The sequence below is a fragment of the Festucalex cinctus genome, chromosome 19 (assembly GCF_051991245.1).
Source record: "Festucalex cinctus isolate MCC-2025b chromosome 19, RoL_Fcin_1.0, whole genome shotgun sequence".
Classification (NCBI taxonomy): domain Eukaryota; kingdom Metazoa; phylum Chordata; class Actinopteri; order Syngnathiformes; family Syngnathidae; genus Festucalex; species Festucalex cinctus.
The window spans coordinates 15278689-15295912 of NC_135429.1; the positions used below are offsets into that span (position 1 = coordinate 15278689).

The window sequence follows — 17224 nt, forward strand, 5'->3', positions numbered from 1 at the left end:
GGTATTTTTTTTAATTATTATTAGTATTTCGGTGTGAATTTATTAAAGATCAAATAATATGTAAGCTATTTATATAGAAATGTCATGTTGTAAGTTGAGTTTGAAATGGTAGTTAAATGGTTTGGGATCATATTTTGGGGCCCATTTAGGATTTAAACTATTAATAGAAGTAATTTGGGGTGTCAGGAGGTTGAGGGGTTTTGTAGTGAGGGTGGAAAATGAACAAACTCCAAAACCAAGGGTCAAAGGTTTCCATTATTTCCATTTATGGGAGTTTTTTTTGTTTTTTGTTTTTTTCCCAAAAGCCAAACAAATTTAACCAGTAAATGAGTGCACACCACCGTAATACCCTGCATATGTAATGTTGCATTTCAAGACTGCGTGAGAAGACAAAATGACAAGATACATCATCCTCCGCTCGGCTTCAGTGGCCTCGTATCAGCCCAATCTCTCGAATCAGAATCTACCTCAAGTGGATTGCAGTTGAATACTAACGAGTTAGCCGGTGGTTGGGGTTTCTGTTTTAATGAGGACAAAAACCTATCACTACATCTTACCTAAAACGCTTCATTTGCTGCCGGCTGCCAGCTGGCGCATCCCAGAAGGATTCCGGGGTTAAAATTGCAGAGTTTCAGTGCGGCTCACTCAGGGCCCTGGCAACAAACGACAGCCTCCCTCCCACTCCTCCAAACATTTAAACCCAGCTCCGTTTGCCCGTAGCAATCTCAGCTCAGGAACTGAAAGGTCACTTAAAATAAATAAAGAATGGGAAGATCACTCGGCATCCCACTCACAGAGTCGAGCGGCACTTTGTATGGATAGGCAAGGCTGCACCATTTAGCATTCCGTAACCTGAAGCAATCGCTGAGACTGGCAGTCTCGCAACGGAAAGTCCAGATTGACTGCCATTCACTTGTCACACTTACATTTGTCACATTGCTCTTTTTGCGAAACTTCTCGCCCATTTGTCACTGTGCTATTGGCTAGTGTCAGGTTTCAAAGGTGACAACATATGGAACAGTTTTTTTGTTTGTTTGTTTGTGTTTTGTTTTTTTGTTTTTTGCTTCAATTTGATAGCTGCCTGATTGCAATCTGAGTAATACAAGTGCGGTTGACAAGCCAAAGACTTGTACAATTGAGAACTTGTCTTGCTACTTTGTAAGTCTATCAAATAAAAGCAGCACTGTTGGAGCATACCCGCTGTGAGACCATGTAGGCAAGATTACACGCTACATCAGTGGAACTCTCCAACCAGTGTAAGCAGGGCACTGGATGGAAAACAAACCCACTACTAGGGGTGCAACGCTTTCAGATTTTGGTGTACGATTATAGTGTGAGAAAAAAAACAACGCAGTTTTACGGTTATTCTTATATACATAGAAAAAAAAATCACACCAGCATGCTTTGAAAATGTTTATTTTAACAACAATGAATCGCTGAAAATCATTTTTTTTTAGTTGCTGCCTTTTAAAACTACGGAGCCCCTAAAGTATATATATATATATATATATATATATATATATATATATATATATATATATATATATATATATATACATATATGTATATATATATATATATATATATATATATGTATATATATATATATATATATATATATATATATATAATATATATATGTTTCTTGTCCGTTTCTTGAGAAAGTTTTCTCATCCCGACGACAAAGTTTCTCATTCGGACAAGAAACTTTCTCGTCCGGACGAACTGCTACCAGAGAAGCTCAGCTTGCGTTGGTTCTGAAAAAAAAAAAAAAAAAAACAATTTTTTTTTTTTTTTAAAAACAGGACACTGGGGCAGGAACTGCATAAAAGTGAGATCGCGACACCAATGAGACTGTTTAAGTTAAGCAGAGACGTCTGGTCACCCCAAGGTCGAGGGAAGATGCTAGCAGCTAGCTAGCTAGCTAGCAACAAGTTTCAACTGGCTGCTAGTGCGCCTAAACACGTTACAGAGTCGCTCCTAAGTCGGTAATCTCCTCTGTGGCAGCAAATAAACCACAATTTTTATGAAGGGATGACAACAAAACATGAAGAAGCAATGCTAAATGTTAAGCTAACCTTAAGCAACTTAGCACGTTTAACACCAGAATTAAGTGTTTGGGTGATGGAGTATTTTCACAGATGTCTGGCCGGAACCGTGTTAAAACTGAGCACATCCAATGTTGAACAGCAAAATAGCACGCAAATTAATAAGTCTCTGGACTGCGGAGGGAAAATCATACTTGCGAAACAGAACCGGAGCCGGAAATAAATACAATTTTAAAATTTTGTTAAAAAAAGAAAGCAAAATAATTTGAATACTGCTATAACTGAGGTCAGGACATTCCAGAACCCTTGAAAGTGTATTTTTGGGACACCTGCATGCAAACATTCTCTCGTTCCTTTTGTCATCTCGGTGTACACTTGCTGCCCAGTTTGTGACATCACGCAGGGAGTTTTATCAGCAACCAATCGGCAGCAGTCTGAGCACTCTCAAAGACTGTTTTGTCTTCCCCTTGCCTGAAACTCGCTGAACCATCAGATGAGCTTCCAGCCTCGGGAATGTGTTTACCGCAACCTGAATATGCAACTTTTCATCACGGCTTCTTGACGTCACAGAGAGGATGCGATTTATAAAACGGGAACCACTGTATTATCATTTGACCAGTTTTTACGACCGGTTATATTCTTCCCACGCAGGTGGCTAAATATATTCCGTTATCAGATACAAATAGCAGGAACGGTCTCATCACTTTATTCAAATGCTATCTGGCTCAACTATTAGGTGCACAAATCTTCCTCAAGCATTTGCCAACATTTTTTAAAGGTATCTTTTCAGCATTATGCTATTGACGTTTTCTATTTCCGGAATGGCTGAATAGCTCAACGCACACTTTGAAGGCATACGCCATTGAAAAACAGGTGCATGAAAAGGCGGCTTTAGCTCAGTTGGGATTATTCAAGCAGAAGGTCTCATAAATGCCGACAAAAATATGGGGGTGCTCTTGAGCAAGGCACAATTGTTGCTCACGCCGCAAATGAGAATTGACAAGAATAAACACTGAAATAGAAAAAGATAAGGTGAAAATATGTCCATCCATCGATTTTCTTGACCGCTTATTCCTCACAAGGGTCGCGGGGGGTGCTGGAGCCTATCTCAGCTGGCTTTGTGCAGTAGGCGGGGTACACCCTGAACTGGTTGCCAGCCAATCGCAGATGAAAATATGTCTAGACGTTTAAACATATGTTCAAACATATGAGCCAGTCAAAAATATTTTCTCCACAATGACAGTTCCACACTACCGTATTTAAACTTGGGGTCTCAGGCAATTACATTTTTTTTATCGTAATTAATCACGACTCGCGATTCATCACATTTTATTTCTGTTCTCAATGTACAATAAAATATATATTTTTTTCTAAGTATCATACCCTTGTTCACATAAAAGTGAAAAACATGTTAAACTAATAGAAACATGTTTGCATCTTTTAGTCATTGATGCAGTAATTTCATAATTCATAAAATTGAATTAAAATAAAAAAATGTACTGCACTGTAAAAAAAAAGGACTGTGATCTTGATTTGTGTTGGTAATTTTTCTGCCAGTAGATGACATAATTGCATTTGAAAGACATTGGTGACAGCTCAGTGCATTTTTTGTTTTCACATTAATAGCTAGCTAATCTTTAACATGGAATATGTTGTGAAATTCTGCACATTTTTTTAAATTGTAAAATACAACTTGGCCGTACTCTCCACAAATATATGCATAATTATTCAATGTATTACTGCTAAATTTTGAGGTGGACGTGTCTGCTGCTGGAATTCCCGCAGTTCTGGCTTTCCAAGTAAGGGGCATTAAAGGCATATTTAAAAAAAAATAATTTAAAAAATGGTAGCGTTAAAGGAACATTAGCTCTGAAATATTTTGACATCCCTAATATAAACGTAATAGCAGTAAAATGTAAATTGATTACTATTTTAACTTAGAAATAACTTCACATACAATACTGTAGATACTGTTAAATAACCATGCATGCAAAATTAGGATAAAGTGTATACACGTGGACAGCAACATTTAACCCATAATTTACCATAATTTTAAATTATGCCCAACATTGAACTTGTCGACACATAAATTGTTGGTAAAATGCAGTTTTTATTTTATTTATAGCAGTGTGTCGTTCTTATTTTTGTAGATATGATTTATAGAAGCCTTTAATCCTAACTGCTGAGTTTCATTCTTGATCGTTGGAGAACGAATCAATGCAAAATGAAAGAGGTTTGAAATAGGAAGTCATGACTTTTCAGTATTGATGCTCTAAACACCCTCACATGACTTTTTACTGGATGATCTCAAGGTGATATTTTCAAAGTACTAGATGGAAATACCTGGAAATAAAAGCCCAACCGTTTACCTCGCTTATCATTACTTTAAAAATGTTCACATGCCTCGATCATAAAATACGTAACTTCCTTTCCAGTCTTTCATTTCAAGGTTTGCGTATTATCATAGTCCTCCCCTCACTTCTGTCGGATTTTCCTAAAAGGAAAATGTCATCCGCACAAGGATCCTCTTTGTTTGTTTCCGCAGCCTTCATGTGAGTGTTGGCTATCCGAGGGGTCCACTTCACAAGATATCACAGATGGTCCGTGTTGACTCGCCCTCAAATCTCCAGCAAGAGATATGAAAGCAATATGGGGTGGAGGAAAAAAGGGGGATTTTTCTGGGATGGGAATATTAGCAGCAGGACAGATGAAGGCTTAAATAGCTCGCTGGCATGACTCCCAGTTCTACACGTAAACTCATGAATAATCCCATTGAGACATGAAATGCTCCTATAAGGTTGTGGTGCCTTTTGATATTGGCCTGGTATTACATTGCTCACGCAAGGAATGAGGCTCACTTTGAAGACAAATGAAGTGGCCATGTTGAATTCCCACCATTTGAAATACTTGGTTTATATTCTCTGAGAAAGGTTATTTAGTTGCATCCTGAACTGGTTGATGGTTCGGTGCCTGCCAGGGCTGGAATGGGACAAGAACAAAATTGTTCCCGGAATTTTTATTTTTTTTTCTTAGACTGGACCCTCATGCAGTAATTAGTGGTGCATAATTAACGAGTAATTTATGCAGGTGCACCACAGAATTTATTCGACTAATTACGCCAAACCAAACTGTAATTATTGTGGTGGGCTGTGACTCAACAGCCTGGTTAACTAGACAGGAAGTAAGAGAGAGATTATTACCATTTATGAGGCGGTAAATTGAAAAGTTAAAAATGACCAATTCAAATGTTTATAACATGGAAAAAAAATGGCGGACGGCACAGTGGTTGAGTGGTTGTTCTGAGGACCCGGGTTCGCGTCCAGTCTCCGGACTACGTCGTGACTAAATTGTCCCTGAGTGTGAGTGTTTGTGGTTGTTTGTATTTATTTGAACAAATTTAGAATACGAAGATGTATTGGGTTAAAAGTTCCGTATAATTACGTAAAGTCAAATAGAAAAAGTTACTTATTTTTTTCATGTTGATAATCATTTCATGTTTTGAAGATTTACTAAATAAGCAATAGCTAATTACAAGAGCTAAATATTACTACATTACATTAAGAAACTTTATAATTATATTTTAGTTAGTTACTTCATATTTCCCTACGTGTAATCTTTAGTTGCATGTAAATGTTTCTTCTGGTGAGTGAGATATTGAGCAGTAGAATTTACTTAATTGGAGTGAGTGCAAATACTTTGCGAGAATTCTTTTTAAGGTAAATCTTACAAGTTGTTTTTTACAGTGTAGTCTCCAAGACTAATTAGCGCAATCATGTTTAAAGGTAACATAATGAGTGACAAATTTAGTAAAAGTTTACTTGTCCAATTTCATGACACAGAGTGTGGCATTTACACAAATGTACAAAGTACAGAAAGTCATTTAGAAGTAACAATGTTAAATAGCGCAATAATATTGAAGGTCCGTGCACATCCAATGATTAAAAAAAAAAAAAAAAAAAGGAAGAAAATTTTTGCAATGAAGTGGCAATCGGAGCTCATTCAAGTGTGACCCCTGGACATGGCCCAATTCCAGAATAATGGCACATTTAAATCAAAATGGCGGACGAATTGTGTGTTTCACAGCGTAGGCTTTTCATTCCCTTTTTCGGTGTCAGTGATGTCCTTCCACAATAATGGATGAAAAGGATTTAAATGTCAGTCTAAACGAGGTTTCAGTCTTTAATGATGAAGGCGTAATGGGAAGATGATTCACATCGCAGAAACAAACGTAAAATAAAATTGCCTTCTGTAAAATGTCAATTATCATAAATGTCAAATATTATGCCTCGTGTAATTAGTGGTTGAGTTACTTCTTGGAATGTGTGTCTGTTTGCACCGTGTAACACAGTGGTCTCCAAACTAGGGCCCGGGGGCCATCTGCGGCCCGCCGTCTATTTTTCAGTGACCCGCGACATATGCTAAAAATGGCATTTGACTCAGTTCAAATCAAATAAACGAAACAAACATGTTTGGAAATGGTCAAAGTAAGAAGGGAGGGTGTCGAAAAACAGGTGCCGTTAAAGGTTATTTTAGTTAACTAAAACTAAAACTAATGAAAAAACTAAAACTAAAATTCAAAAAACAATATTGTTACCGAAATAAAATAAAAACGAAAATGCTTTTTAAAAAATGAAAACTAACTGAAACTACATTTTATGTTTACAAAAATAACTAATACTAACTATAATTATAACAAACGTGTCCTTCGTTTCAGTCTTTGGTAATTAATTTAATGCATGAGCCTCTGGGGATGATTTGAAATGTGATTTTTAGTAGATTTATGTTGATATCAACCGTAATAATGACGTTTGAAAGTATGTCATCTAGCAGCAGCCAATAGAAAAGCACCAAAAGATGACGTCGCTCCCATGGTGGTTTTTTAAATATTGCGCACAAGTAATACACATAAAAAAACTAATACTAATACTGAAACTAACAAACTAAACTAAAACTAAGTATTTTTTTAAAGAACTAAACTAATAAAAACTAGCTAAAATAAAAAATTCCAAAACTATCATAACCCTACTGCCATATTACAAATAAATTGCTTTATATACTGTCACATTTTTCTAAATATGCAAAAGCACAAAAAAAAATATTTGTACAATTTTTAGGACTAAACAAAATTTCTCTTCATAACATTACGTGGCCCTTGCGTCCTTCTGATTCTCTGGATGTGGCCCTCAAATGAAAAAGTTTGGACACCACTGGTGTAACCGTTATTATTATTGTTGTTATTGTTGTTAGGTAAACTACTCGGAAATATAGTTTTCAACTATGCTGCATAAAAAACTTTCAGTAAACGACTCGAATGCCATAAGCCTGTCAAGAGGCAACTCGCGCCTTTTCCACATTGTCAATTTCAACTCTCAAAGCAACAATAAAAAGTCAGTGAATTTGTCACTGTAAAGCTGTCACAAAGATTTTTTTTTTTTTTTTTAAGCACGCATGCCGCACATTTTCCATTCAACTACAATTCTTTGTGGGCTTCTTTGTGGAGCAAAAAAAATAAAAAATGTCAGCCAAGAACTTAAAAGCATCCCTTTGGAATAGCACCCGGGTCTTGTCGACACCAGCGATGAGCGCCGGCCAGTCACGGCATCCTGGCTTGCCTCCCAGCCGGCCCCGCTAATTAGTGCCCCTCTTCTGAGCTAATTGGCCGATAAAAAACGGGGATGGCCTCTTCACCCTGTCTGAGCATTGTGCCACCAAATAGCAGCGAGGAGGATTACGTGGCTTTATGAAGCATGGTGACGCTCGGCCAGAAGCGCTCCTCCGTTATTCATTTCTTTTGTCGCCTCCGCCTTGAAATTTTTGTGCTTGGTTTCGTTACTTTTGCGTTAAAATTGAAATACATTTCTTGGAATTATCATCTTCATACCACCATTTATTAACAAATAAACATATAAAATAAAAATAGATAAATAAAATATAATATAAAATGAAATAATAATAATAATAACAATAATAATAATAAAATATATAAAACATAATAGATAGGCGCCAGCAGCCCCCGCGACCCTTGTGAGGAATAAGCGGTCAAGAAAATGGATGGATGGATGGATAAAACATAATATATATAATAACATTGTGATGCACACAGCATCAGGGTCTTTGAATGGGATCAATATGAGTGTTAAAAAATAAAAAATAAAAATCTGTCTTTAGAAAGATAAGCATTTTTGCCTGACACAGTGAGGTAGTAATTATACTAAAAGTACATCTTTATCGTTGTGGGTGTAGTTTGCAATTTACAACCAAAGTAACAAAGATTTTGTTTATCTACTGCCCCAGTGTCGTATGGTGTTCCGCAAGGTTCAATTCTTCTTCTTCTTCTTCTTATTATTATTATTTAACCTTGGGTAACCTTGACTTTTCCTTTTCTCTTTTATTATTATTATTATTATTATTATTATTATTATTATTATTATTATTATTATTATTACTTTTGGCTGTGCAAAACTTAATTTAATTTTTACAATTTCAATACTGGAAAAAAAAATAGTGTTCTAAAACTTTTGGAGTATGTTAACAAACGAGTGGAACATGCATATATTTAAACAGTGACAGCAAAAGTAACACGTCAGAGAAATATAAATACTCAAGTAAATTATAGATACTTGAAAAATGAGCTTTGATATACACAATAGCAAAATTGTGAGCTTTTGTTCCTTCGCATTACTGTAAATGATGAAGTAGCGAAAGAAACAATGAAAAAATTAAACCTTTGATCCGGTCAGGAGTGCCGCCATGACGCCTGAGTCATATCAGACTGCAACTTGTGGTTTCAGTGAAGGGTGTCATGCCCCCTGGCACCTCTCCAAACAACCTCCAAGCTTTTACAATTAGATGATTTGCACATGCGGAGCAATCCGGTTATGAATGGGTGCATCACTCCAAGTCCCGCCTCTTCCGCTTTTGGGCGGACCAATCAGCGGCGGCGCTGAGCGTGGACGGGACGTCACGACAGTTGCAGTCGTGTCGCGATTGGAATGTTAGCGACTAACAAACGGAACAACTGAGCAGTCGGAAATTGGTCACTTGGACTGAGGAATTCAATTTGGTTTTTTTTGGGAACGTTTCCGAGCATCCGCTTCGTGCGAGGTCAGCCGTTTTCCTGTCGAGCGAAGAACTTAAAACGCCGCCGCTTAGCTCGGTTTGTTTAATCAGCGGCATCTCGGCCGACGTGTGCAGCTTGTTGGAGATAAGAAGAGCAATGCCGGGATTCGTCAGATGCTGCTGGTGCCGCTGAACTGCTCCCCGCGTCGCCTCTTCTCCCGTCTGCGTTTACGGAGAACCATGGAGTGATTCGAGAAAGGAGAACCAGCGCCGAATCACTGCCCAGCCGTTGGGGACGGAGAGCGGCGGCAACGCCGACTGCGAGTCTCCATTTCGAGTTAAGCCGCCGAGCTTTCCACCCGAGGGGACCCCTGCTGCTGTTTACCCGGAGGGAGCGACTTCCCAGACGAGCACTTTTTTTCCATTTGAACAGCTCTGAATGAGAGCGGGGAGAAGCGCCGCGGAAGAGCTCGCGACCCACAGGGTTCGGGCGGCACTCGTCTTTTCCAGTGCACACAAGACCCCTCGACATGCTGGAATTCTTCCGACGCCAGAGAAAGGGAGCCCACTTTTAAAATCGCCCACATGCGCTGGGTCAATCGCGGGATTTGGGAACCGAATACGCAGAAGGGGGGTTGGGTATCCTTGGAGGAGGCAGCCGGAGGATGGAGCCGTGTAAGCGGGATTGCTGAGAGCCTAACTTCGGGCCACTTTGCTGTTCTTATTCCGAAGCAAGTCGCATCTGTTCCCCGGACACATGCAGGCCAAAAAGCGCTATCTGATCCTGCTTTCGGCCGGTGCTTGCCTGGCGCTTCTCTACCTCGGAGCGGTCCCGCTTCAAACGGCGAGCAGGCACCGGCATGATAGCAGACGCCGTGGGTACCGACCCGATCACCCATGGCCTCACTTCTCGGACCGTTTACACCCATTCATGCCACGGGATCAGACTGACACCGAGGAGTATAACGTGCACACATCTGTGAAGCATGACCGGGACGTGAACACGAGTGTTTACAAAGGCAAACGGTGCCGAATGGAGTCATGCTTTGACTTTTCTCTGTGTAAAAAGAGCGGATTCAAAGTTTATGTTTACCCGCAGCAGAAGGGGGAGAAGATCTCAGAGAGTTATCAGAACATTTTGTCCACTATTGAGGGGTCCAGGTTCTACACCTCGGACCCCGGCCAGGCGTGTTTGTTCGTGCTGAGTTTGGACACCCTTGACCGGGACCAGCTGTCTCCACAGTACGTCCACAATCTGAAGACCAAGATCCAGAACTTGCCTCTGTGGAACGATGGCAGGAACCATCTCATATTTAACTTATATTCTGGGACGTGGCCGGACTATACGGAAGACTTGGGCTTTGACATCGGCCAGGCGATGCTGGCCAAAGCCAGTATCAGCACAGAGAACTTCAGACACAACTTTGACGTTTCCATCCCTCTTTACCCCAAGGAGCACCCGAGGACCGGTGGGGAGAGGGGCTTCCTTAAATACAACTCCATCCCTCCTTTTCGAAAGTACATGCTTGTCTTCAAGGGGAAGCGCTACCTGACCGGAATCGGTTCGGACACCAGGAATGCCTTATATCACGTCCACAATGCGGAGGATGTGGTGCTGCTCACCACCTGCAAGCACGGCAAAGACTGGCAGAAGCACAAGGACGCGCGCTGTGACAAGGACAACGCGGAGTATGACAGGTAAACCAAGTTGTCACTCATGTTTACAAACATCACCTCTTGATTCCTTTGCACTTAGGTCTCAGTGGCAGAGAGCTTGTTTTCCCAACCCAGAGGTTGTGGGTTCAATCTCCTGCCCCTGTGACCATGTCAAAGTGTCTTGGTCTAATTCACTGTTTCTCAATTCCCGTCCTCAGGCCCCCCTAGCCAGCCTGTTTCTCATGTCTCCCAATTCCCAATGCAGCTGATTCCAATGACAGCTAATCAGCCAGCTCTGGAGAAGCCTGATAACGATCCTCACCTGTGTTGCAATTGGGAGTCATTGAGAACAGGCTGGCTAGGGGGGCCTGAGAACCGCAATTGAGAAACACTGGTCGAATTCAATAAACCTGACACTCATTGACATTCAAGTAAAACATCAGATTCTAATGGGGGAGTTGTAATTCGCACCTACTACAGGTAATAGTGCCTCATTTCCTTTTAAAAAATGAAACAGTAAAAAAAATAAAAAATCCTGCAATTTAATTAGCCCCCACGCCCCTTTTCTTCCCGAAGCTCAGAATCAGCATCCCCATTTGTCTGCACTGAGTATGCGTTAACATGTTGAGCTCAGTCATGAAAGTATTTAGCACAAATAAATCAGTCGTCATGCTGTCGTTTTTAACCAAGATTGTCTCATCTTTTCCAGTCGGGCCCCAGGGTTTTGTTGATTACCCCTAATTTTGGAGGTCTCAGATTTGTCTAGGTGATAATGATTCCCTGCAGATGTTGTATTTTGGATGCTTTAATACAGAATTATAGGATTGTTAGAGGAGGAGCTACGCTGTCATGCGAGACCTCGGTTTGATCTGCATTTATCAACCTGGGGATCCTCCGCCCTATCCAGGCTGCATAAACTCAGACATGTGATAACAACGCATGTCGACGTCGTGCCTTGTGGGTGTGGGTGTGCATCTGCACCCAGACACAAACATGCCCTGTCAAAATGAAGGGGCAAACTTGAGGAACATATTTTAAATCCGAAAGAAATTATGATCACTGCGTGCTCTTTAACTTTCAAATAATGAGCGTGAGATTTCATTTTGAAAGCAAAAAAAATCTGACTGAAATGACATAGTGTGAGCCAGGCATAAGCTGGAATCAGTGAAAGTCGCAGCTTTGAATTGACGCCCGCATTAAACGGACTGCCGAAGCGGTTTAGATTGTTACGCAATACGCCAGTGTGGTTGTGAGAACCCTTCTTTGCGGCAGACCGAAACGGTATAAAGGCATCCCATGTGTTGTTTGGATCTGTGTAAACATGCACAATAAGTGGTACAACGGTGGGGACCATTTTCATGCTGGATCTCTGTGTTTGGATGACAAGTCAGCAGGAAGGGAAAATCCTGCCCATACATGTTGGACTTGGAAAAAGTTGAGTCACGTTCCTAACAACCAGAGAAGTTTTCAATGTGTAAAATTGTGAAGGGTGCCCAAATCATTATCATACTGTACCACCCATCTGTTTGGGTGACACAGCAAAAGTTTGGGGCATGCTAGACTCGCTGCTGTTCACTGATTGGTCAGAGGAAAAAAACAAAAAAAAAAAAAAAACTTCAAGCGTAGCATCATGGGCAAAGCTATGTGGTGGCCACCCACACGTCTTGGGGAAGATTTTGATATACTTTGTGGTGCAAGATAATTAGTTCCGCCGAGCTAGTGTCTGTTTCCATACAGTCACGTTACACTGAAGCTCGACAACCATAAATTTAGGTTGAGCATCTATCTCATGTAAATATGCATTGATTTGATACTGTTGGGTTGCATGTACAGTTTGAAATTATCTCATATATAACGGTGAGCATTAATTAAAGATAACGTTCACACCTTAGGACACAATCAACATGGCCGTGGAGTCATTTGCTAATCATACCATCCACAGTCAGGATTTTATTAAATAAAATGCACACGTACAGTATACCTATCTTGCCAACACACTCATAATAGAAGCATGAACACATCTAATAAACGTATAAATACGTTCTATTTTAAACATTACCATGCTCCCAAAGACATATTTATACTTTATTTTTGTTTTATGCTAGAGCAAACAGAAGGCTTTCATGCAGCCTCTGAACTGAAGAGAATGATTGACGCATTGGTAGTATTACAAAAATGGCCAGTAGGTGGCAGCAGAGCATAAGAGCTCAATCAAGGCCATGTTGCAAAAAGCTGTTTTCCACACTGTTTTAACAAGATATGGGAATAATGATGAAACTTAGCTCTATTCTGAAAAGAAATGTTTATAATTGTGAATAATTTAAATGTTTTGTTACTGTGCTTCTTCGATATCGCATCAATTTGGGTTCAGTCACAAGTCTCAATAGAAACACAACAAAAATAGCAATGACCAACAGAGTGAACAGAACACAAAGCCTGGTGGTTCGCTACATAGTGCCCCAAGTTTCTCATATGGAAAGAGGGAACATGAGAAAGGAGGGATGGATTAAAAAAACAAACAAGATATGTCGTTCGCTAGTGAATCAGTGAAAGAGAATCTGAGAGATTATTGTGCACACAAAAGCAAAGAAAATGGCAAAGAAAAGAGTATCTAATAAATTAACCTCAGCAAAATGTTGCTTTTTACGTCAAATTATTCCTGCTTGTATCATAAGAGTGTTTGGCATAGGTGTGCGTGTACCACCTTGTGCTGCCTGAAGGAGCATGTTGCAAATGACTCCTTGAACTTGATCTGAACTGTAAAACCTCCTATTCTTCGCAGCCTAACCCATCATGCATAAGGAAGAGCTCCTAACACAAGGCTAGCACACAAGCGAGCACTTGTCACTCCATACGTAATTTTTTTCCTTCTCATAATCACGCATCCACATTCTCATTCCTCACCCTCTCCATCTTTCTTAGATATGGAAGCCTTTGCCAAAATATGTAGGTTAGATATGGCGTTCTACATGTTTCTGAATAGTCGAGATACGTTTCGGTTAACCCAGAATCATCTATCTAATAATGTAAATTGGGATGAATGAAGTTAAATGAATTGTTGGGAGGATGGATTAATTTGAATCTGACAAAGTTTTCATGTATTGCGTCTGGTGGTGGATTTATCTTTGGTGAATGCTCCTGATCGTTTTTCATCTCATTTGCAGCAATAATGTCCTGTTTGACTGCTGCTTCCACTCAAAACTGAATTAATCCAATTTTGTTTTTATAGTATCTCCCATGCGGTTTTGTTTGCTTTTGCTGCAGATCTGTGATTTCCCACACTTGTTTCAGGAATCTTTGAGTTGCTTGTGGTTTGATTTCAATAGCTAACAGTACTAGACATCTGCAATTACTGGAGAAATTGCTAACAGTAGAAATGGCTAACAGTTCAATAGCTAACAATTTGCAATTACTGGAGAAATTGCTAACAGCAGAAATGGCTAACAGTTCAATATCTAACAATCTGCAATTTCTGGAGATATCGCGTGTGGAGGCTGAAATGCTGAATGGAAAAATATGTAGTCATGTGGAATGAGTGATGATATTGAAAGCTATAGGATGATGTGAATGATATTGAATGAATGAAATTGATGTTTTGTTTTATTTTTAAAAGTCACATTGGGTATGTATGAGTGTGGAGCGTGGAAATTAGCTATGTTGAAAATCTTTCCCAAATGAGCTGAACTTCTAAATCTCGAAATGATGTGAATCTGTTTTGATGAATGCGTCATTGTGAATGAATAGGAATATTTTTTTTGGGTGTGTCGTAATTTTAGCTGCATGGCAATTTTTGGCATGTTGAAAATCATTCCAAAGGTGAATTGAATGAGCTGAATGTTTTGAATTTCAAATGGGAATCTGTTGTGTGGAATGTCCCATTGGAAATGAATGGGTAACTTTTGGTTGAAAATGTATGAGTTTTTGGAACAGGAAAAGTAATACCTCCCATGACGAGAATTTTTAAAATCTGTTGACATTGGAACAATATTAATCGGATGAAGTGCGTGGAACAAGATGCATGGCAAAGAAAAGTGTGAGGAACAAAAATAGGCTTTCACACAAAATTGATAAGCTTTATGCTTACAAGTACATACGCTATATAGACTCAAGTATTCAGACACACTTAGTATTCATTTCATCAATCAGGAGTTGGACTAAACCCACTGAATTCTAATTCTTCACCTCCCCATGACTTTTTCGAAAACTGTATGCTTCCAAAGTTTGGGGAAGCACTTCTCTTTTTTTTTTTTTGTGTTCCAGCAACTTGAACTTGCACAGAAAGCCTTATCAGAAAATTGAACTCTACAACATTTGTTTCAGGTGCAGTTACCATTTGGCCCAATGCTTTTGTCTATCTCGGGTAGTTCTTGTTTTGTTTGAATCGAATCAACTAATGCTTTCCGATTTAATCTAATGTAAACGCGTTTGGTTGTCGGCTCACCGGTCGCAGAAACCCTGACGCAGCCCTCTTTGTTAAATTGATTTTTAGTGCATCCAACAGGCTTGCGGGTGAGGAGGCCAATGCTGTGCAGACTCAGGAATGCGCACACGTGTCCAAACAGCTGTTAGGTTGCTGATGAGAGAGCGTGTTCTATATACAGTATGTGCCTCTATATTATACTGTGGCTTGATCCCTATGGCTGACCCAAAGACGAAGGGATACTCTGAAGACATGCTGTAGATTTGATGGCTTGCAATCCTTTTGCAAATGAATACAGACGGTGAGGAAAGAGTTCATTAACAATGGGCAGCTCCTAGTTTAAAAAAAAAAAAAAAAACGTTTCAAGTGCGACTGTGCAGGTAATCCACCAACACAGGAAAGGAATGTAAAAAATGTTATCACTTCAACCGCTTTCAAGTTGTGGATTACGCGTCATGTCTGTTACGACTTGCATCTGCTGCATCAGCGTAGCATTAAAACGATCGTCTACCTCGAGAAACGGTGATTAAATACGACCCTTTCCCTTTAAAATGTCTGGAGGGTTAGACAGTAATTATGTGTCTACACGTGTTCATTATTCTTCATACAAAGGCATGTGCGCTTACTTCTTATAGGGCATATTGGCCTACATTAATTACAAGTCCCTTGTACACAGCTGTTTTGGGAATGCTTCACTCCCGTAGTGGCTTTCCACTCTCTGTAAACTGCCCTGAAAGTGAAAGATTGGTAAAAGTTACACAATTAAATGGCTGTGGATGTAGCAACGGTGCCATTTCAATGTCTGTAAATGAGACGACCAAAGCGCTTACTTGCCCTGAATTGCCATTTGAAGTCACAAGATAAGCACAGGCTACATTTAAGTGAAATGTGTGGTCATACAGTTAGAAACACGTACTGTTGAATGATAAAATGTCTGTATTGACAAGTTGTTACGCGGTTCGAAATTATATATAAAATCATAGTTATTTAATGGTGTATTCATTTATTACATTTTGGCACTTTTGGTTCTCCATAGAATAGATTACGGACTCAGGAGCGAGTCTGCAACATGTTTAGCCATACTAGTAGCCAGTGACGAATCTCGCTAGCTAGCTTGTTGTGGCGTATGTAGCACGGAACTTGCCTCGGCGGTCAACTTCCTACTCGTGATAGACCGATATGGATTGTTCAAGGCCGATACCGATACTGATTATTAGTAGTCAAGGAGGCCGATAACTGATAACTGATAACTGATATTTCAAACCGATATTCATTTGCAGTAAAATAGAAAAAAAAACAAAAAACTTTTTCCTTTGAACTATATTAACAGATGTGTTTAAAAAATATAACAAAAATTGCAGGGATCTTCCAGGGTCATTAGCATGTGTTCAAGTGATACTTCACTTATTTAACCCATTATAGCAATAAAAAGTTGATATTTTGTCTATAATTAATTTGATACTTTCATTATTTTTCCACGTACAATTACCGTAGTACCTTTTAAAAACACATTTTGCAACTTGCTGTCGACTGAAAATGACATCACAAGGGCTCAGGTAACCACCTGTTTTCTAGGTTTGGTCATGTGACATTCACAAGGTGAGCTGTGATTGGTTACTTGAGCCCTTGTGATGTAATTTTCAGTCAACAGCAAGTTGCAAATTGTGTTTTTAAAGGTACTAATTGTACATGAAAAATAATGAAAATATTAAATATATTCTATGCAAAATATTAATGTTTAACTGCCAAAAATGGCTAAATAAGTATAGTTAAGCTAAATTAAAAAATAATAATAATAATTAAAAAGCAAGTAAATTGAATCCTAAATATTTCTTCTCTCAATAGTTTTCTAAAATTTCAAACAAATTTCTTGATTTACTTATTTATTAATAAAAAGTGTAGGAAGTTCATATTTTTCATAAAGTGGAAATTTAAATCGATCCATAAATGAAAAGTTCCCTGCATCTCACTGAGTGACAAATGCATGCGAATGGACCTCATTTGGGGGTTTTGTTAGGCTTCGTGAAACGTTTCAAAAGAG

General features: G+C 39.3%; 1 protein-coding gene across 1 annotated transcript in view; it reads left to right on the forward strand.

Annotated features, from left to right (window-relative positions):
• Positions 1-8987: 8987 nt before the first annotated feature.
• ext1b (exostosin glycosyltransferase 1b) overlaps positions 8988-17224 on the forward strand; it is a 121007-nt gene continuing 112770 nt past the window's right edge. The window contains exon 1 of the mRNA XM_077506248.1: positions 8988-10805. Coding sequence (XP_077362374.1) covers positions 9865-10805 — 941 coding nt within the window. The 5' untranslated portion in view covers positions 8988-9864. The remainder of the gene's footprint in view (positions 10806-17224) is intronic.